Source organism: Mytilus galloprovincialis, chromosome 7 (assembly GCF_965363235.1).
Source record: "Mytilus galloprovincialis chromosome 7, xbMytGall1.hap1.1, whole genome shotgun sequence".
Classification (NCBI taxonomy): Eukaryota; Metazoa; Mollusca; class Bivalvia; order Mytilida; family Mytilidae; genus Mytilus; species Mytilus galloprovincialis.
The window spans coordinates 24,586,200-24,605,724 of record NC_134844.1 but is presented as its reverse complement, the minus strand read 5'-3'; the positions used below and the strand labels follow the sequence as shown (position 1 = coordinate 24,605,724).

General features: G+C 31.9%; 2 protein-coding genes across 5 annotated transcripts in view; one reads left to right on the top strand and one right to left on the bottom strand.

Moving 5' to 3' along the window:
- The window catches only part of LOC143082611 (uncharacterized), a 125,680-nt gene that overhangs the window by 21,585 nt on the left and 84,570 nt on the right, over window positions 1-19,525 (top strand). The window lies entirely within an intron of this gene.
- Window positions 6,907-15,095, bottom strand: LOC143082609 (uncharacterized). 4 transcript variants are annotated; one of them, XR_012980422.1, is made up of 6 exons: window positions 14,685-15,095; window positions 12,576-12,689; window positions 11,291-11,413; window positions 10,321-10,450; window positions 7,540-7,635; window positions 6,907-7,002 (listed from the first exon to the last, which is right to left on the bottom strand). XR_012980422.1 is itself a non-coding variant. In XM_076258372.1 (5 exons), exons 1-5 carry the CDS (start codon window positions 15,064-15,066, stop codon window positions 7,590-7,592), a joined length of 795 nt encoding a protein of 264 aa, XP_076114487.1. In that variant the 5' UTR covers window positions 15,067-15,095; the 3' UTR covers window positions 7,539-7,589. The 4 variants fall into 4 exon arrangements, 2 of the variants coding, with proteins under 2 accessions (XP_076114487.1, XP_076114488.1); XR_012980423.1 differs by lacking the exon at window positions 10,321-10,450; XM_076258372.1 differs by lacking the exon at window positions 6,907-7,002 and having other exon boundaries at window positions 7,539-7,635.

Below are 19,525 nucleotides of genomic sequence, written 5' to 3'. Positions count from 1 at the left end.
CTTTTCTGTTAAGTTAACACATGGAACTTTTGGTTGTAAAATATATTATTTTAAACCATTTGACTGAATTGTTTCTTATTTTTTTTTAACTCAACAGTAGCAGATTCAAATAAGGGAAAAAGGAGGGGGGGGGGGGCTAAGATGAAGAAACCTAGTTTGATTGGATTTTTTTTTCTGTAAACTGACTTTAACAGGTCAAATCATGTTCTGACTTCAAAGAGTCAGTCAAAACTAAACTTATTTCAACTTTTAAGTCCAGGATTTTCATATCGATTTAAAAATGTATGGAACATTTTTATTTGATATATTCAATATTCAAATGCATTTTGATTTTTAGAGATTTTCATCAAATTATCTAAAAAAAAAAAAAATTGTATTATTTCTGTATTTTCATGACTTTTCTTTTCTGTTAAGTTAACACATGGAACTTGTGGTTGCAAAAAAAAAAATTATATTTTAATAACCATTTGACTGAATTGTTTCTAAAAAAAACTCAGTAATTAATTAACTCAACAGTAGCAGATTGATATTTAGTGGGGAGGGGGATTAGTGGAAGAACACCTAGCTTTGATAGGACATTTTTTTCCTGTCAACTGACTTTAACAGGTCAAATCGTGTTCTGACTTCAAAAAGTCAGTCCCATCTAAACTTATTTCAACTTTTAAGTCTAGTTTTTTTCATATTGATTTAAAAATGTATGGAAAAGCCAGATAAAAGACAGACAAAATAAGGTCCCCATACAGCGCAATAATTAGGACTATAAAAAAGTTTATTTTGCATATTGATTATTCAATATTTAAATGTATTTTGTTTTAAACTGGTCAAATTATGTTCTGACTTCAAAGAGTCAGTCAAAAACTTCACTTTAGCTAATTATTACAACTTTTTAGTCTGGCATTGTCATATATATATATGCATTTAAGAATGTATGGGAAAATCAGATAAAAGACACCCAATAATAAAGTCACAATAATGAGGACTATAAAAAAATGTTTGGTATATTTTATATTCAAATATATTTTGTTTACAAATTTTATCAAATCATCTTTAAATTTTATTATATTTTTGTATTTTCATGACCTTTCTTTTCTGTTAAGTTAACACATGTATGGAACTTTTGGTTGTAAAATATATTATTTTAAACCATTTGACTGAATTGTTTCTTAATTTTTTTTTTAACTCAACAGTAGCAGATTCAAATAAGGGAAAAAGGAGGGGGGGGGGGGGGCTAAGATGAAGAAACCTAGTTTGATTGGATTTTTTTTTCTGTAAACTGACTTTAACAGGTCAAATCATGTTCTGACTTCAAAGAGTCAGTCAAAACTAAACTTATTTCAACTTTTAAGTCCAGGATTTTCATATCGATTTAAAAATGTATGGAACATTTTTATTTGATATATTCATTATTCAAATGCATTTTGTTTTTTAGAGATTTTCATCAAATTATCTAAAAAAAAAATTGTATTATTTCTGTATTTTCATGACTTTTCTTTTCTGTTAAGTTAACACATGGAACTTGTGGTTGCAAAAAAAAATTATATTTTAATAGTTTAAACATATTTTATTGTCTAAATATACAATATGATTGGATACAAGTTATAACAACTTAAGATAATCCTCTCCAATTAACTCAACAGTAGCAGATTGATATTTAGTGGGGAGGGGGATTAGTGGAAGAACACCAAGCATTGATAGGTCATTTTTTTCCTGTCAACTGACTTTAACAGGTCAAATCGTGTTCTGACTTCAAAAAGTCAGTCCCATCTAAACTTATTTCAACTTTTAAGTCTAGTTTTTTTCATATTGATTTAAAAATGTACGGAAAAGCCAGATAAAAGACAGACAAAATAAGGTCCCCATACAGCGCAATAATTAGGACTATAAAAAAGTTTATTTTGCATATTGATTATTCAATATTTAAATGTATTTTGTTTTAAACTGGTCAAATTATGTTCTGACTTCAAAGAGTCAGTCAAAAACTTCACTTTAACTTATTATTACAACTGTTAAGTCTGGCATTGTCATAAATATATGCATAAATATATACTGTTGTTTTTTATTTGGTCGGGTTGTTGTCTCTTTGACACATTCCCCATTTCCATTCTCAATTTTATTTAAGAACGTATGGGAAAATCAGATAAAAGACACCCAATAATGAGAACTAATATTTTATATTCAAATATATTTTGTTTACAAATTTCATCAAATCATCTTTAAATTTTATTATATTTCTGTATTTTCATGACCTTTCTTTTCTGTTAAGTTAACACATGGAACGTTTGGTTGTAAAATATATTATTTTAAACCATTTGACTGAATTGTTTCTAATAAATTTATCAATTAATTAACTCAACAGTAGCAGATTCAGATAAAAGGGAAAAGGAGGGGGGCTTAGAAGAAGAAGACCTAGTTTTGATTGGATTTAATTTTCTCTGTAAACTGACTTTAACAGGTCAAATCATGTTCTGACTTCAAAGAGTCAGTCAAAGCTAAACTTGTGTCAACTTTTAAGTCTAAAATTTTCATATTGATTTTAAAATGTATGACAAACCAGATAAAAGACTGATGAAATATGGTCCCCTCAAGTCACAATATTGAGGACTATAAAAAAATGTATTTGGTATATTTTATATTCAAATGTATTTTTTTTAAACAAATTTAATCAAATTTATATCTTAAACAATTATTTTATATCTGTATTTTCATGACTTTTTTTCTGTAAAGTTAACATATAGAACTTTTGGTTGTAAAAAACATTATTCTAAAAACCATTTGACTGAATTGTTTCTTAAAAAAAAATATCAATTAATTAACTCAACAGTAGCAGATTCAGATAAGGAGAAAAAGGGGGGGGGCTAAGATAAAGAAACCTAGTTTGATCGGATTTTTTTTTCTGTAAACTGACTTAAACAGGTCAAATCATGTTCTGTTAAAAAAATGTTGATGAGAAAATACTTAGAAAATCAGACTAAATTTGGTGACTTTGTTGTCCTTCAAGAAGTGGTACATATAAATACATAATATTTTCACTACAACTATCTATTGGGTGTTTTTTAAATAGATTTTTTAGCAACATTTATAACTTTGTAATTTATGTTCAATTGTACACTTGTTATTCTTAATATATATTTTTTTGGGAACAAAATCTTGTCAGGGTTTCGTATGGTACTAGCATGACAAGAGCATTCATATTCTAAAATATTCTAAACATTAAAAACAAGTCATTATCTTCAGATCATTCTGAGTCTTTCTGGCCTTATTAAATTAAAGTCAGAACATTCAGACTTTCATAAGTCAGAACATTCAGACTTTTATAAGTCAGAACATACTGACTTCCAATGTTCTTCTCACTTCTGTAGAAACAAAGACTATCTATATTTCAAATAAAAGGTTAATGCTTTATGTGGCTAAGCATCTGGGGTAAGAATTATAGATGTGTAACTTCATAGGAAAACATATATGCCATATAATTAGGGATTGACCCTGTATGTCATTCAAATCTTCTTGAAATGCAAACAGGAATATTATATGGTTTAGGGGTGGTGATCCAGACCATTTCAAAAAGGGGATGGGGATGACCCCCATGGACTTTCCCTTTATTTCATTTGATTCGTTGTATTGTCCCATATAATAATATATAGGCTTAAGGGGTGGGGATCTCAACCATTTACAAGTTTTCAAACATGAGGGGGTGGGGTGACCCCAAGGGACTTTATCTTTATTTCATTTGATTTGTCTTGTTGTCCCTTACACTAATATATATGGTTCAGGGGTGGGGATCTTGACCATTTACATGTTTTGACACAGTAGGGGTGAACCCCCCCCCCTAAAGGGACTTCCCCTATATTGCATTTGGTTTGTTTTATTTTCCCATACAAGAATATATATGGTTTAGGGGTGGGGATCTCGACCGTTTACAAAATATAAGAACATTCATTCGCAAATGGCAGGGGAGGGGGTAAACCCAGAGACTAGCCCGGTATATTTCATTCAAATCAATTTGACATTATAAAAAAGAATATATATGGTTTACAGGTGGGGATCTCAACCATTTTCAAGATATAAAATCATTCTCAAATGACAAGGGGTGGGGCAACCCATAGAGACTAGCCTGGTATATTTCATTATACTTTACAGAGAGAACAAATTGAGTTTAGGGGGCAGGGATCTCGACTGTTCAACATTGTCAAATGACAGGGGTAGGGTGATCCCTGGAGACTTACCCTACATTTCATTTGATTTGTTTTTAATTATCATATTCCATGTTCATAATTGAAAAACCCGTTTTGTGAATCTCTTTATTAATGTTCTCAAGTTAAAATCATTTTAAAAAAAAAATAAAAAAATATTTCGGTTCTTTAGTTAAACCCTTCCCTTTTCCTTTATTAAAATTATTCCCATTTCATTTCATTAATATCAATATTCAAAAGATCGTTTTTCTCATTGGGAGAAACGAAAAACCAATATATTTATAAGCCGCAAACTCGGAAAGGTTAAAAAGTCAATTCATGATTGAGTTAAAAATAGAAAAATCACGTGATGATGTTCAGCTCTAAGCAATAATTTTACTTTTAAAATTGCACTGACTGGTTATTAATGTTAATACTGTTTAAGACAACACGAGTTGTCTCCCAAAAATAACAGTTCATTATCATAACAACATTTTCTGACCTGAACAAGTCAGAATTGTCAGACACCAGGTCATCTCAAAGGCCACGCGTCCGTATTTACAGGTCACGCGCCTTCATGAAACAGCAACAAAATCACTTGCAAAGACCTTCTTCACACGCAAAAAATATTAAAATGGCCATGAAAATACGGAAGTAATATGTATTACCTTCTGAAAATGACCACATTGACCTAGATTTTCACTAAAAAAACGTAAATAATCACTATATTTTCAATAACTTCTCGTTCGAGAAACTCCCAAAACAACGACTCTCAAACACATGATCTCTCGCAAAAAACCACGTGATCGTATGTGTCTTAGATCGGCGGCAAATTCAAAATATCTTCTGGTTTGACGGACTCGATGGAAAACTACGCAAAACAAAAATTGACCCGTACAGGTCAGAATTTCAAAACATTTTCTGACTTGAAGAAGTCATTTTATTCTGACTTGTTTATGTCAGAGCTCTGACTGACTAGCATTGCTTGCTTACTTCATAAGAAACAGAATTTCTTAGGGTTTGACAGGGATATAAACTTTTTGAGTTATTTTCTTGAAAACAATTTTTAACACCTTTAACCCTATCCGCCATCCCCAATAGTCTGGTAGCACCTCAGCTAAAACCCTGATGCATTGCTATGATTCATGCAAATACATAAATATATATATTAGAATTTTGTGTCATGAATATTTACACTTCATCCCTACTTTTTAATCTTGTACTATGATGGCTAGATAAAAATTATGAAGCAGATACAAAATATAAATCTAAAGGAATATCACAATAGGTTGGTCAAAACATTGCAATACATATTTTAGTTCCAGCATAAAAGAAAAATCATTGACAAATGGAATGAATTAGTTCAAGTTCATTTTCCTGACGAGTAATTTCTATAATAGCATCATTTAATTCATCATCAGATTCCTCTTTAGGAATTTTTCCAGATTGATTGACAAATCTGGAAAATAAACCCTGTACTTGTTGTGAGCTCAGCCATTCTTCTGGTGAAAAAAGCCTATTCCCATTTTCATCCCTGACTGCTCTTATTTTTTTGGAAGCCTCTGTTGGAGTATATTTTCGGCCAGTTTGTTCACCTTCCATAAATAAATTAAGTAAATAGTCTTTTACAGCTATGCTAAATCTCTTATTCATTCTTCTTCCTTTCAATGACCATCCTGAATGTAGTGAACATTGTGTTTTAGTCTGTGGTGTCTGATCATCAGTTGCTTTTGAAAAAAACACTTGTCATTGACTCTTTTATATTAGTGCATTTACTACTCCAAAAAGTTTTTACTCGATCAGCGTGCCTGATATTATGATTTCCAATGTCCTGGTGAATGTTATATTCATGTAGACTAACAAATGTTAGACCACATTCACCACAAGTATAGTCATCAGTCTGCAAAAGAAAAATTACATTTGTATAAAAGAAGTGAAAAACAGCAGAATTGAATCACTATATCATGCATACATGTATACTGTGAACGAATTTGTGGGTATTAAAACTTAAGTAATTTCAATCATCTCCCTTGAAAAAAATCAGACCAGAAATATCCTCCTTCGTGCATATCTACAGGTTGTGTACAACAACTGGGTAAAGTTTCATCAGTATTAACCTTTTTAGGAGTAGTTGCGCTAACAAGACTTGTTGCCATTTATTGCTAGATGTATATTTAACTAAGTACATGTAAATTCAATTATCTCCCTTGAAATAGTTCCATCCAGAAATATTTTCCTTTTTCCACATCCTTTGGTTGTGTACTACAACTGTTTGAAGTTTCATCAATATTAAGGAAGAGTTGCACTTATGAGACATGATGGACAGACGGATGGAGGGACGACAGGGTGATTCCTATATATATCCCTAAAAACTTGGTTTTTTTGGGGTATAAAGACACTAACAACACAGGACATTAACAAAACCTAAACAAACATTAGACCTTTGGTTTTCCCGTTTGAATGGTTTTACACTAGTAATTTTGGGGCCCTTTATAACTTGTTGTTCGATGTGAGCCAAGGCTTCATGTTGAAGGCCGTACATTGACCTATAATGGTTTACTTTTTAAATTGTTATTTGGATGGAGAGTTGTCTCATTGGCACTCACATCACATCTTCTTATATCTATGAACAATATTGTCAAAGTCTAGAAAGATTGGTCCATCCTTAATTTCTTTTGCAAGATGAAAGGATAGTGATTTTAACAATAAAAGAATATACATTGTATGTATCTGTTACCTCATTCATCTGGTCATGACTAGCAGCATTTTCCTCTGTGTTCTGCTCATTTATTTCCTCTATATTGTCTTCAGCATCTTCTGTTTCATTTCTTTCCTGTAAAAATATACTAATCATAAACACATATTTCCAATGTTGTTATCTAAAATTAATATAGGTGATAACAGATAAGAAAGTCAATTTTACATAACTCAGTTTTAAACATGTAAAATTTAACTTAGTAAGTTTAAGGATCTTTGAGCAAGCTTTGGACTTTTAAAGCTTATATATTATTACTTAGTTCAACATTCATGTAAAATGTACATTTGAGGAGTCCAAAAGGGAGATGAACTTAAAACATACAAATTTGCTGCATTTTATATAAACCTTTTCTAATTCAGTCTGTTGTTTTCGTGTGTTGGTGTAGTTTTCATTTATATTTTGTATACGTTATAATAAGGTTGTTGTTTTTCTGGCTTGAAAAGTTTTTTACTGGCCATTTTGGGGCCCTTTACAGCTGATTTGGTAAAACTCCTAGCTTACTTCACCTACATTGTGTATTAAATGGAGAGTTGTCTCATTGGCATTCATACCACATCTTCTTATTCATTTATTCATATTGTACATCATAAAATTAAGAAAAAAAATGAAAACCTTTTCATTATTCGTTTCACTGTGCTTCCTCTTAAGGCTCTTTCTTGGTCTTATTTTACTCTTTCCTTTTCTAGTAACTTTTGGCATTTCCAGTATCTACAATATAGTCAAGTAAAAAAATATTAATAATACAAACTTAAGTTGTAGTAATTTTAAAGTTATAACATTGTACACTTCTTATCCAATATGAATTCATTAGTGTGTTCTTCGACAAAAAGAAAAAGTTTCTGTGCTTCCTTTTACATCCATTCAAAAATTAGGGTCAGGTTTTTTTTTCTTTAAAATTTTTTTTTTTTTTTTGTGAATTTATTTCAAGGGTAAAAAATAACAGGCATGACAGTGTAATACCATGTTAAACTTGAGAATGTTTCTAGAAAAGGAGAAGACAGTGCACCTAGGGCAAAAAATTTGCCTCAAAGTTGTCATAACTATATTTTGTTTTTATACAATTTTTTACTTGGGCCTTTCAATTTACCATCAGCCTTGCCAATTGTATATTTGATATTTTAAAAAAAAACAGTTATTTACATTTGTACTTGGTTTTTATACGACCGCAAAAATTAAAAATTTTTTGGTGGTATATTGGTATCACGTTGGTGTCGTCGTCTGCGTCGTCGTCCGAATACTTTTAGTTTTCGCACTCTAACTTTGGTAAAAGTGAATAGAAATCTATGAAATTTTAACACAAGGTTTATGACTACAAAAGGAAGGTTGGGATTGATTTTGGGAGTTTTGGTCCCAATATTTTAGGAATTAGGGGCCAAAAAAGGGCCCAAATAAGCATTATTCTTGGTTTTCGCACAATAACTTTAGTATAAGTAAATAGAAATCAATGAAATCTAAACACAAGGTTTATGACCACAAAAGGAAGATTGGGATTTTTTTTTTTGGAGCTGAGGTCCCAACAGTTTAGGAATTAGGGGCCAAAAAGGGGCCCAAATAAGCATTATTCTTGGTTTTTGCACCATAACTTTAGTATAAGTAAATAGAAATCTATGAAATTTAAACACAAGGTTTATGACCATAAAAGGAAGGTTGGGTTTGATTTTGGGAGTTTTGGTCCCAACAGTTTAGGAATAAGGGGCTCAAAGGGTCCAAAATTGAACTTTGTTTGATTTCATAAAAAATTGAATAATTGGGGTTCTTTGATATGCCGAATCTAACTGTGTATGTAGATTCTTAAGTTTTGGTCCCATTTTCAAATTCACTCATGTCATGTTTTGTTTCAATCGATAAAGTGGTTTTCTAAAAGAAGACATTTGTATGTATTTCCTATAGGGTCCTAAGTTAAATTAAGTCCCCTGCTGGCAGCCATCTTGGATGATGAATCAAGTTACAAAGTAACAACACTTGGTCATCATCTCATAAGGATCAATCATACCATGTTTGGTTTCATTCCATTTAGTGGTTTTCTAAAAGAAGAAATTTGCATGTATTTCCTATAGGGTCCTATATGTTAAACTAAGTCCCCTGCTGGCAGCCATATTGGATGATGGATCGGATAAAAATAAACAATACTTAGTCAGCACCCCATAAGGAACATTCATGCCATGTTTTGTTTCAATCCATTCAGTGGTTCTCTAAAAGGAGACATTTGTATGTAATTCCTATAGGGTCCTAAGTTAAAATAAGCAGCCATCTTGGATGATGAACTAAGCTACAAAGTTTAAAAATTTGTTTTTAAACATCATTCTTCTGTTATTTTCAAGCATACATGTATAATATTGACAAAAACTGCAGGAACAGTTAACATTGTCAGGTCAGGGGCCATAAATCTAAATAGGGTTGCTATATTAATCTTTTGCATTTTAAATTAATTAATGCCCATTGAAATTGGTAAAAAGATTTGTACCGTTTTATTTTCAATTGAAGATTTCTTGCTGTTGTGCAATACTGTGCTGATGCGAATACTGAGTTTTGTTTTCAGACAATTTTTGACACCTTATTTATACACAGTTGGGACAATAACCCACAAAATCAATCTCAAGCCTAATTTTGTGGTACTGAACCTCTTGGTAAAATTTCATAGAGATTCATTTATAAATACTAAAGTTATTGTCTAGAAACCAAATGTCTACTGACAATGACACTAACATGATAGACTGATAGCAATATAAAATTACAAATACATTTTTGTGCAGTCATGTAAAACCAGATGCTCCGCAGGGCGCAGCTTTATACGACTGCAGAGGGAGAACCCTGAACAGGTGGGGCAAGTATGGACACAACATTTAAGCTTGATACAGCTCTGAATTTGGATTGCGATTAAATAGTTGACCCTTTTGACTCCTAATTCATTGGGACCAAAACTCCCAAAATCAATCCAAACCTTCCTTTTGTGGTCATAAACCTTGTGTTAAAATTTGATAGATTTCTATATACTTACACTAAATTTATTGTGCAAAAAACAAGAAAAATGCTTCTTTGGGAAATGTTTTTGGCCCCTAATTCCTAAACTGTTGGGACTAAAACTCCCAAAATCAATCCCAACCTTCCTTTTGTAGTCATAGACCTTGTATTAAAATTCTATAGATTTCTGTTTACTTATACTAAAGTTATTGTGCGAAAACAAAGAAAACTGCTTATTTGGGCCCTTTTTGGCCCCTAATTTCTAAACTGTTGGGACCAAAACACCCAAAATCAATCCCAACCTTTCTTTTCATAGATTTTTATTTTCTTTTACTCAAGTTAGAATGCGAAAACCAAATGTCTTCAGAAGACAACGACTATGACGACGTGATACCAATGTACGACCAAAAAATTTTCAAAAAATAACATTACCTCAATAGTGGAAAAGAGCCATCAGAAACAAGTTTGATGACAGCATTGACTTTCTCTAAGCAAGACATTTCAGGTTCCCATTCTTCATGGCTGCTCAACGTGGCAGTACTTTGAGTTGGAAAAAAATAAGCTGAAAAATAAATACATGTATATGAATATTAGTTATTTCTGCAATAAATATTAATCAGGGGCGGATCCAGTCATCTTAAAAAGGGGGGTTCCCAACCAAGGACAAAAGGGGGGGGGGGCGGCAACTATATGTCCCCATTTAAATGCATTGATCGCCCCCAAATAAGGGGGGGGGTTCCAACCCCCAGAACCCTCCCCCTGGATCCACCAATATTAATAGAGGCTCTATAATGCCTGAATTGCGTACCTGGAAAAATTAGAAATCTCATTAACATTTTTTTACCCAAGAGTGAAACAAAAAGTTTTTAATTATCTATTATGATTTACACTGCAAATTATATAATTAGCTAAACATCCAGAGAAAATGTCATTTTTTACTTTTTTAAGGACAATACATGTAGCTCTTATATATAGATTAATACATGGTCTTTTCTATATCGGCCATGGTATCATCCAGTGACCCCCATATCACCCTGAGACTTTAGTTGAGTGCCAATATGGGTCAAGGGATGATACCCAGGCTGATATGGAAAAGGTCATGCATTAATCTCTTTATCATATACTTCCGACAAATTGTTTCAATAGTGCTTTTGTTAGTAATTCAGTGAAGAGAGGTAACAATTTAAAATCAGAGAGATATTTAAAAAAAAACATGCTGACTCAAAATAACAATATCAGTCTTTTTTTTTTAAACAATTTGGTAGCCCTTGAAAGGTTGGAATTTTCATCTCCGGTAAATGTATCATACTGTGCTATTTGGACCATAATCATTTATTCATAGTGTCCCCAAACTTTCTCATAAACAAACTTTTTGGTTTTCTGTATTACTTAATTTACTTACATGCACAATCAGAAGTCTGACTGGCACTTGTGAAATTTTCCTCTTTTTCTGCGGCATATTCATAATCTTTAGTACTTGTATGGTTATTGCATGAATCATCCTTATCATCTTCATGATAAATATCTGTTAAAAAAAATATATATATATTTAGTTTAAATTTAAAATTAAAAATCAAGAAAAAGACTGGCATTAAAATTATTCATGAAGAAAGTGAATTATAAAAAAGTTTCTTAAAAAACACCAAAACAATTCATAAAATAAAAGTATCATGCTGCAGAAATAAAAAAAAATAAGTGAAAGCTGCATTAGCAAAGCGTGGCCAAAATTTAATCTAAATGTTCAAATTTATTGTAGAGTTAATACATATAACTTCTAGTCCGAACTTTAAATTTTGATTAACAAGTGAAACTGCGAGCTACTGCTCACTGATGATACCCCCGCCGCAAGTGGATAATATTAATAGTGTAAAAATATGCAAGTGTTCGGTAAACAGGAAGTTGTCGAGTGATGAATCTGAAAACGCATCACACGGTATAGCTGACTTATATAAATCCTAAAACCAAATTTCAGAAATCCTTGTATTGTAGTTCCTGAGAAAAATGTGACAAAAATTTTCAACTTGGCTATCATGTGTAAAATCAGACAAGTGTTCGGTAAACAGGAAGTTGTCAAGTGATGAATCTGAAAACGCATCACACGGTATGGCTGACATATATAAATGTTGATACCAAAGTACAGAAAGGGTGGATGTGTAGTTCCTGAGAAAAATGTGACGAAAGTTTCATGGGACGGACTGACTGACGGACGGACTGACGGACGGACTGACGGAAGGACGGACAGACAGAGGTAAAACAGTATACCCCCCCTTTTTTAAAGCGGGGGTATAAAAATCTTATCATTAGCTATACATGCTATAGGGACGTGTGTACTAGCATGACTAGGTTTCAAGTTAGTGTGACTTTTACTTCATAATAAACTTCCTTGACTAAATAATTCAAACTGATCCGGGACAGACGGACAAACTGACAGACGGATGCAAGAACCAGAAAAGATAGATGATAACGCAGCTTTGCTCTTTGTACTTTTAGATTTGAACTTCGAGTTGACTTCAATTTCGAATGTAAGATTTACGTAGGATTGCATAAATTTACAGATACACTGGATAACAGAAATTATGACGTAGACCATAAGCTTTTCTTAAAGCTTTTCATAAATTTACAGATTCACTATGTTCACTGGATAACAGAAATTATATAGAGTAGACAACAACTTATATATATCATACCTAAATTTGCAAGTTCTATTGATTCTGTATCATCCCCACATGAAGTTGTCCGGTACATTTGACTCCTTGTAGAAATCACATGAGGGTGAGAAGTTCTACATGGCTTACATATTCCTGCAAAATGTTTTTAAAAAAGATAAACAAATTTTACAAGGCCAATATAAACAAAGGAAAAATTTCTATCGGAAGTAAATACAATAAAAAAAAAAACGCCCTGGTAAAATCCAGATTAAAATATTCGGAATTTTACTTAAGGGAAAGAAAACAGGTCTGACAGATGGGAAATTTCAAGTCAGTCAAGATATTCATGTAATCAGAATATGGAATAATCATAAACAGACAAAAAGATCGAGTTCATTTATCTACAACTTGTTCATTTTTTCTTTGATAAATAAATTTGACCTCCTGTGGCTATTAAGTATTTTTTTTATTTCTTCAAAATATTGACCTAGTCATCGTTTTTGTTTTTTTTGTGTCATTTTAAAACTGCTATGATTTTTTACATATAATAAACTCATCATAGATAATAATATGCAGGGGCGGATCCAGCCCTTTTAAAAAGGGGGGGTTCCTAACCCAGGACAAAGTGGGGGGGGGGGGGGGGTTCCAACTATATGTCCCCATTCAAATGCATTGATTGTCCAAAAAAAAAGGGGGGGGTTCCGACCCCCAGAACCCCCATCTGGATCCGCGCCTAATATATTATATGTCAATGTGCTAAGTGCCTTCTATCATTTTTGTTTCGTTTTATATGTATTGGTCTTTTGTTGGGAAATATATGACTGTAATTGACAAATACAATGTATGTGTAAGGCCAAATAAAAAATATGTGTGTTTTCTACTTCCCTATATTTAAGCTTAAAAATAGCCTACATGTACCTTAAAGTTTGTTTTGCCATTTTTCAATAAGCACTGTTTTTAAAAGTAGGATTTCCCTACTAGAATCACTACCTACATGTACCTACCCTATTTCTTTCAAAGATGTAATAGGAAACACACACATTATTTATTTGGCATCAGCAAACCTGCCCGTAATTAAAAGTTTTGAAATTCATTGAGTGCTTCCAACATTTGTAGCTTCAAAGCTTGTTTTTGGGGTAATTTCTTTTAAAATCACTGCATTTTTTCTTGTATCCCTGGTGCATTTGACTTGAAAAATGCAGTACACACATATCATCCCAGTAGGCACGCCACAGTGGGGAGAGAGCAAGAACCTGAACATGGTTATGTTTATCAATAGTACTGTTTCAGCGGACCCTATTCATTCTAGTGGCCATCTTGTAGGGTACAATGATTCTTTCAATGTTGAAGACCGTGGGGTGAATATCAAGATGGAGAACAGGAATAAAGGCCCTATTGATTGAAAACTTGTATATTTTATATGTATTGTGTGGGATTTTGTCCTTTGCACATTTGCTACAAAAACATTTATAGGTACATGTAGGATAGGAATTCTGGGTAAAAACAGACAGGACAGGAGTTTTGAGTAAAAAAAGGCAAGATGAGCAACTGGGTGGCAAAAAAATTAAGATAAACTTGTAAAAATGCAGGACCAATGCAAATATAGTGAAAAATAAAAAGGCAGGACTGAGATTACAACTAAACAAAAATGCAGGACAAAATTTTTCATCCTAAACCCCCCCCCCCCTAAAAACCAAATGGTAGCTCCCTTACTGCATATAATATATACATGTAGGCTATAACTAGTGTCTTTAAAAATCAGCTGTATTTGTACGATGCTAGGAAACTAGGTGTATGCGAGCTTTTAGCAGTTATTGTCTTTATCCTGCAATTATTTCTGTATTTTATTTATATTTCGAAAGACACAAAAAAGCCATAAATAAAGTCATTGGCTGCAAAATATCATGCAGCAGTTCCTCGAAAATGGACGTCGATTTGAGGAGCCAAAAATCAGACGTTCATTTGGATGCTTGTTTTATATTATGACATATAAAATTAAATTGGGCTTCGATTTGAGTCTACCATATATACTACATGTGTACATGTACCTGTTCTGTAGGCTTGGCAGCCTACCGGTAATGGACACATATTAGGGAAAGGGCACAACCTGAATTAAATGTACATGTACAAAATGTAACTTACATGTACCATGGCCACTTCCAACAGGTATCAAGGATTGATAAAGGAAAAATAGTTCTTTCGATGTTTTAAAATCAATAGCCCTATCTCCTTTACACTTTGTTGTATGGACTGGATAGGCACACTTCAAACTGTTTGTTTTCCAATAAGTCCCAAGTGAATCTCTATGGGCTTTGCAAATAAGTAGTAATTGCCTGCAGGCTGCATCAACATCAAATAATCCGGCGCGATACAGTATTAGATCCTGCTCATTTACGTTTGCACCTGTAGTGCACACTTTGAGATATCTAAGGTGGGCAACAACATCTTTTTGGCAGTCACGAAAATGGATGATATGGCCAGAACAGTCTCCTAACCTGCTGAAACTGCAGAAGTCATTTGTTCCCTCCATTTTTCTTGTATACAAATGCAGTAAATGAATCCGCAGCAAATTATTTGAAATATATTTTTTTTAATTCATTTTTTCAATAAAAAGAGTTTTATCACAATCTTTGTGTGTTTTCCCCAATATTGTAATTTATTATCATTGATAGAATATTCATTGTAATATTTTATTGACAAAATAACGTATTCATTGAAAATATTCCCACTGGTATTCAAAGGGAGGTAATCCAGATACTAGTTTTATGATATGGTTCAAACAAAGAAATAAGCACTAATAATGTAGATCCCAATATTTTTTTAGCTTAAGAGTATTGATTACACATCTAAGTAAATATTTAAACGATTTTTACATTTCAAATAAATGTGGAACAAAAAAAAAACAATTTTAAAAATTGCACTTTTACAATGGACATAAAGGGGAAAACAAGGTACTAAAACCTCCCAAATTTTTAGACTATATCAAACTTTCATCCAAAAAACAAATACACACTATTTGTTGCATCTAATAACAAGGGCATTTAATGCAAGAAAACTAATTTTAAGAAAATTTAATGTGCCAACATTTATGCATCCCTTGCCTGGTTTTCAAATGGACAGCCTCTTAATAGAAAAGATAATTTACAGGCGCACTGTGCACAGTTCGAATGTACACGTGACAACTAATGTCTCCCATCTACTCATAATTAGAAATGCTTATTTGCTCTTTGGTTGGGTTGTAGCCTCTTTGACACATTCCTCATTTCCATTCTCAATTTTATTAACTGTACTATATCACTCAAGGATGCTTAAGTTTTATTGCTGGACTTCTGTTTCATCGACATACTTTGTTATTAATCTATGTGTCTCTGGATAAATATAGAACAATTGGTAGTTTCGTTTTTTTATACTGACTATATCATGTGGAATATCTAGACGAACCCGTTAGGGCGAGTTAAGATATTCCACATGATATAGTCAGTATCAAAAACGAAACTACCTATTATTCTGTTTATCGGTAATTATGACGTCACACAATGTATTGCCTAATATTTTCAGTGATACAGCCAGTACGTTGATTCTCGAAAATATTAGGCAGTAAGCTCAAAGGGAAAATATACGAATTACCGATAAATACAGAATAAAGGACTTTTTGTTTTTGATACTGACTTTATCACAGTAAAATATCAGGTGAGCCCGAATATAAAATTTCTTTATTTGCCACATTACGATTCGTTTCTGTCCCCTTTCTCGTACATCTCATTTAAATAAACAACATGGAAATCGCAGCACTAGGAGGTGCACATGGTACAACTGAGAATATAGTTTCAGCTAAGCAAAATAATCTGTCCAATATACATTATAGCATGAAAATCTCCTCGTTGTATGGCAATTTGCTTTATAGAATTGACGAAGATAATCAGGTGCAAGACTATTTACACACTTTACATTAATACTGCTTTGTGATATGTGATTCTTGATGGAAAAGTGAACTGTCCTAATTGTTTAAATAAAGTTTTTGATAGTGTGTATAAAATGAACATAAACCTTTTTGTGGAATATAATGCTTTAAATGATTTAGTAAACCTAGTCTAGTACGTATCACAGTACATACTTTGTTTATTTGTTGATTCCATGAAAGACAGTCATCGATTATGATGCCAAGTAATTTTTCACTGTTTACATTTTGTAAAAGAAGTCCACTATATTCTATCTTTAAAGTATCTGGTATACTCTGAAGCTTTCTTTGTGAACCAACTAACATTGATTTGGATTTTTTAATATTTAGAATCATATCATAATAATCACACCATATTTTAAAAGTTGCTATTTCATCATTAAGTTTATCACATATATCATAAACAGAATTTGAAGAGTATTTAAGAGTTGTGTCATCTGCATACAAATCAGGCTTTGTATGATTTAGCTGAAGAGGGAGATCATTAATATATAAAAGAAATAATATAGTGCCTAGAATACTGCCCTGCGGTACACCAAATGTTTCTTTTTTTTCTGAAGATATGTTGGTATTTCTTTTTCTTTTTGAGACCTGTTTGATAAATATGATTTGAACCATTCAAAAGAAGGAGAATCAAACTTATACATTTTTAATTTTGATAATAAAATTGAGTGATTTACAATATCAAACGCTTTTTTAAAATCCAAGAATACAACTCCAGTGTAGTTTCCTTGATCCATATTAATTAATAATTCTTCAACAATTTTCATTTAAGCTGAATGACATGAATGGCCTTGTCTAAACTCAGACTGGTACTTATAAATCAAATCAAATTCTATCAAATATTTGTAAATTTGAGAGTAAATAATCTTTTCAAAAATCTTTGATAGAATTGGAAGTACAGATATTGGTCTATAGTTGTTCATATCTTTAACATTGCCACTTTTATGGATAGGCACACTTAAAAATAGATGGAAATATACATGTACAGAGGCTTAAATTAAAAATATGCCCAAAGGATTCATAAATTATTGGAGCACTTATTTTTAGAATTTTAGGACCAACATCATCTAAACCTGTAGATTTATCAATTTTAACTTTTAATAGTTCATTAAAGACTTCTATTGGAGACGAACAGTAAAATTTAAAAAAAAGTTGTTACCAACTTTTTCTTCAATAAACTCTTTTAACTTTGGGGATTCGAAATTTGATTTGGGGTTAGGAATAATTGATTCTGCTACAGTACCAAAATGCTCATTGAAATGTTCACAAACTTTTTCGCGTTCATTGCATGACATCAGATCCTTGAAATGTTACACTTGTCATTGGGCATTTTGATTCTGCATTTAAATCTTTTAGATGTTTCCAGATTTCACTCGTTTTTGAATTAGTCTGTACAGCTTTTGAGAAATAGTCCGTCTTACATTTATTTATTTGGGCGGTTAGCTTGTTTCTAAATAACTTGTACTTTTTTGAAATGTCTCTTTTTATGATAAAAGTCTCTTTTAGCCCGTAATTGATTTATATCCTGATTTAACCACTTTGGTTGAGACTTTTTCTTTACTCTTTTCGTTATTATTGGAGCATGTTTATTTAAAACGTATATAATAAAATAGCTTAGAATATTTTTTCTCATTTTTAAACAGATTTTGTTTTCCAAATCTTCAAAAAATATCCCAATATATATCCTGCGGTAACGTTTTAGTATGCATCTAATATGGAACAATATTATATGTTTGGTATGTGATCAAGTCCATCAAATTACTATGAATACTGATAATTAAGAATATAAATCAAGTTTGATTAGATTACACAAGTTTCTGAAGGTATTATAACACATGTAAAAACGTTAATTCTCGCAATGGTACCTGCTCTGCATATTCAGAAGAAATCCTCTTCTAGCATTTGATCTTAGAATATTATTTTATTTGCTCATCATGCTGATAGTTGAATGAAATATGAAAAAGGGGACCATGCAAGTACTTGAAGCAAAAGTCAACAAAAAAATGTATCAGAACCAATTGGAAGTTTTGTTTAACATTAGCCTTACAAGGTTCCAATAATCCTCAAATTCAATAAAATTTTGAGGAGACCCTTAGGCATTCTTCTTGACTTAAAGCCAAGCATTCATTATATTGAATTTAAGACAGTCAGGTCTGCTATTGAGAAGGTCAGATTCAGTAATTTGGGACAAGCACAAGAAATTAAGAGCACATAAAACTGAGGAAAATAGAAAATATAAAGCACTAAATTATTGGCACTCCTAAGTCCTAAGAAATTACAAGATACTGTTTTTTCCAAATAAAAGTCATGATAATTTAGTTACCGTGGTTACTTCTGTCATTTTTTGATAAATTTCTACTAGTAGAAAAATCTGAAGTCCTTTTTTTTAGGTAAAGATTGCATGAAATGCAATCAAAACCTTATGGGACTGACTTGATATCTTAATCTTCCAAGACTTATCATAACCTTATTTGATACACAAAATATAGTACATGTACTTTAACCATAGCATTCTATACATCCTATCTATGAACATTTCCAGAAATTTATTGATGTAATATATGCTCTTATGTTACACATGTCAAGAAAATTACATAACTTTTGCAAGGTGTAGGAATCTTATATCTATTCTAAAAATACAAATGATGTCATTGTTAAAGTCATGTTTAAATCTCATTGGAGTTATCTTCCTTTGTCTAGAATAGCTGTTAAATCAACAACAACCAATGCAATATTTCATTTCCCTTCCCACTGTCATTAAATTGAAGCAATCTTTACCCTTAGTGCCCACAGGCACTTTGATTATATATATATATATTTGAGTAAATAATTAGATCATTAGAAAAAAGCTTCTTTTTTTGAGGGAGGGACTAATATTAAAAACATCCCATCTTAATAATGTTGAGTATAGATGTGAACTTGATGATTAAATTTTTTTTTTTATATCTGCTCAAATAAGGCCAAACTAAACAAGTCACATGAATGATTATGGCTCATTGTAGCCTCTTAGTAGATTTTAAGGACCAGC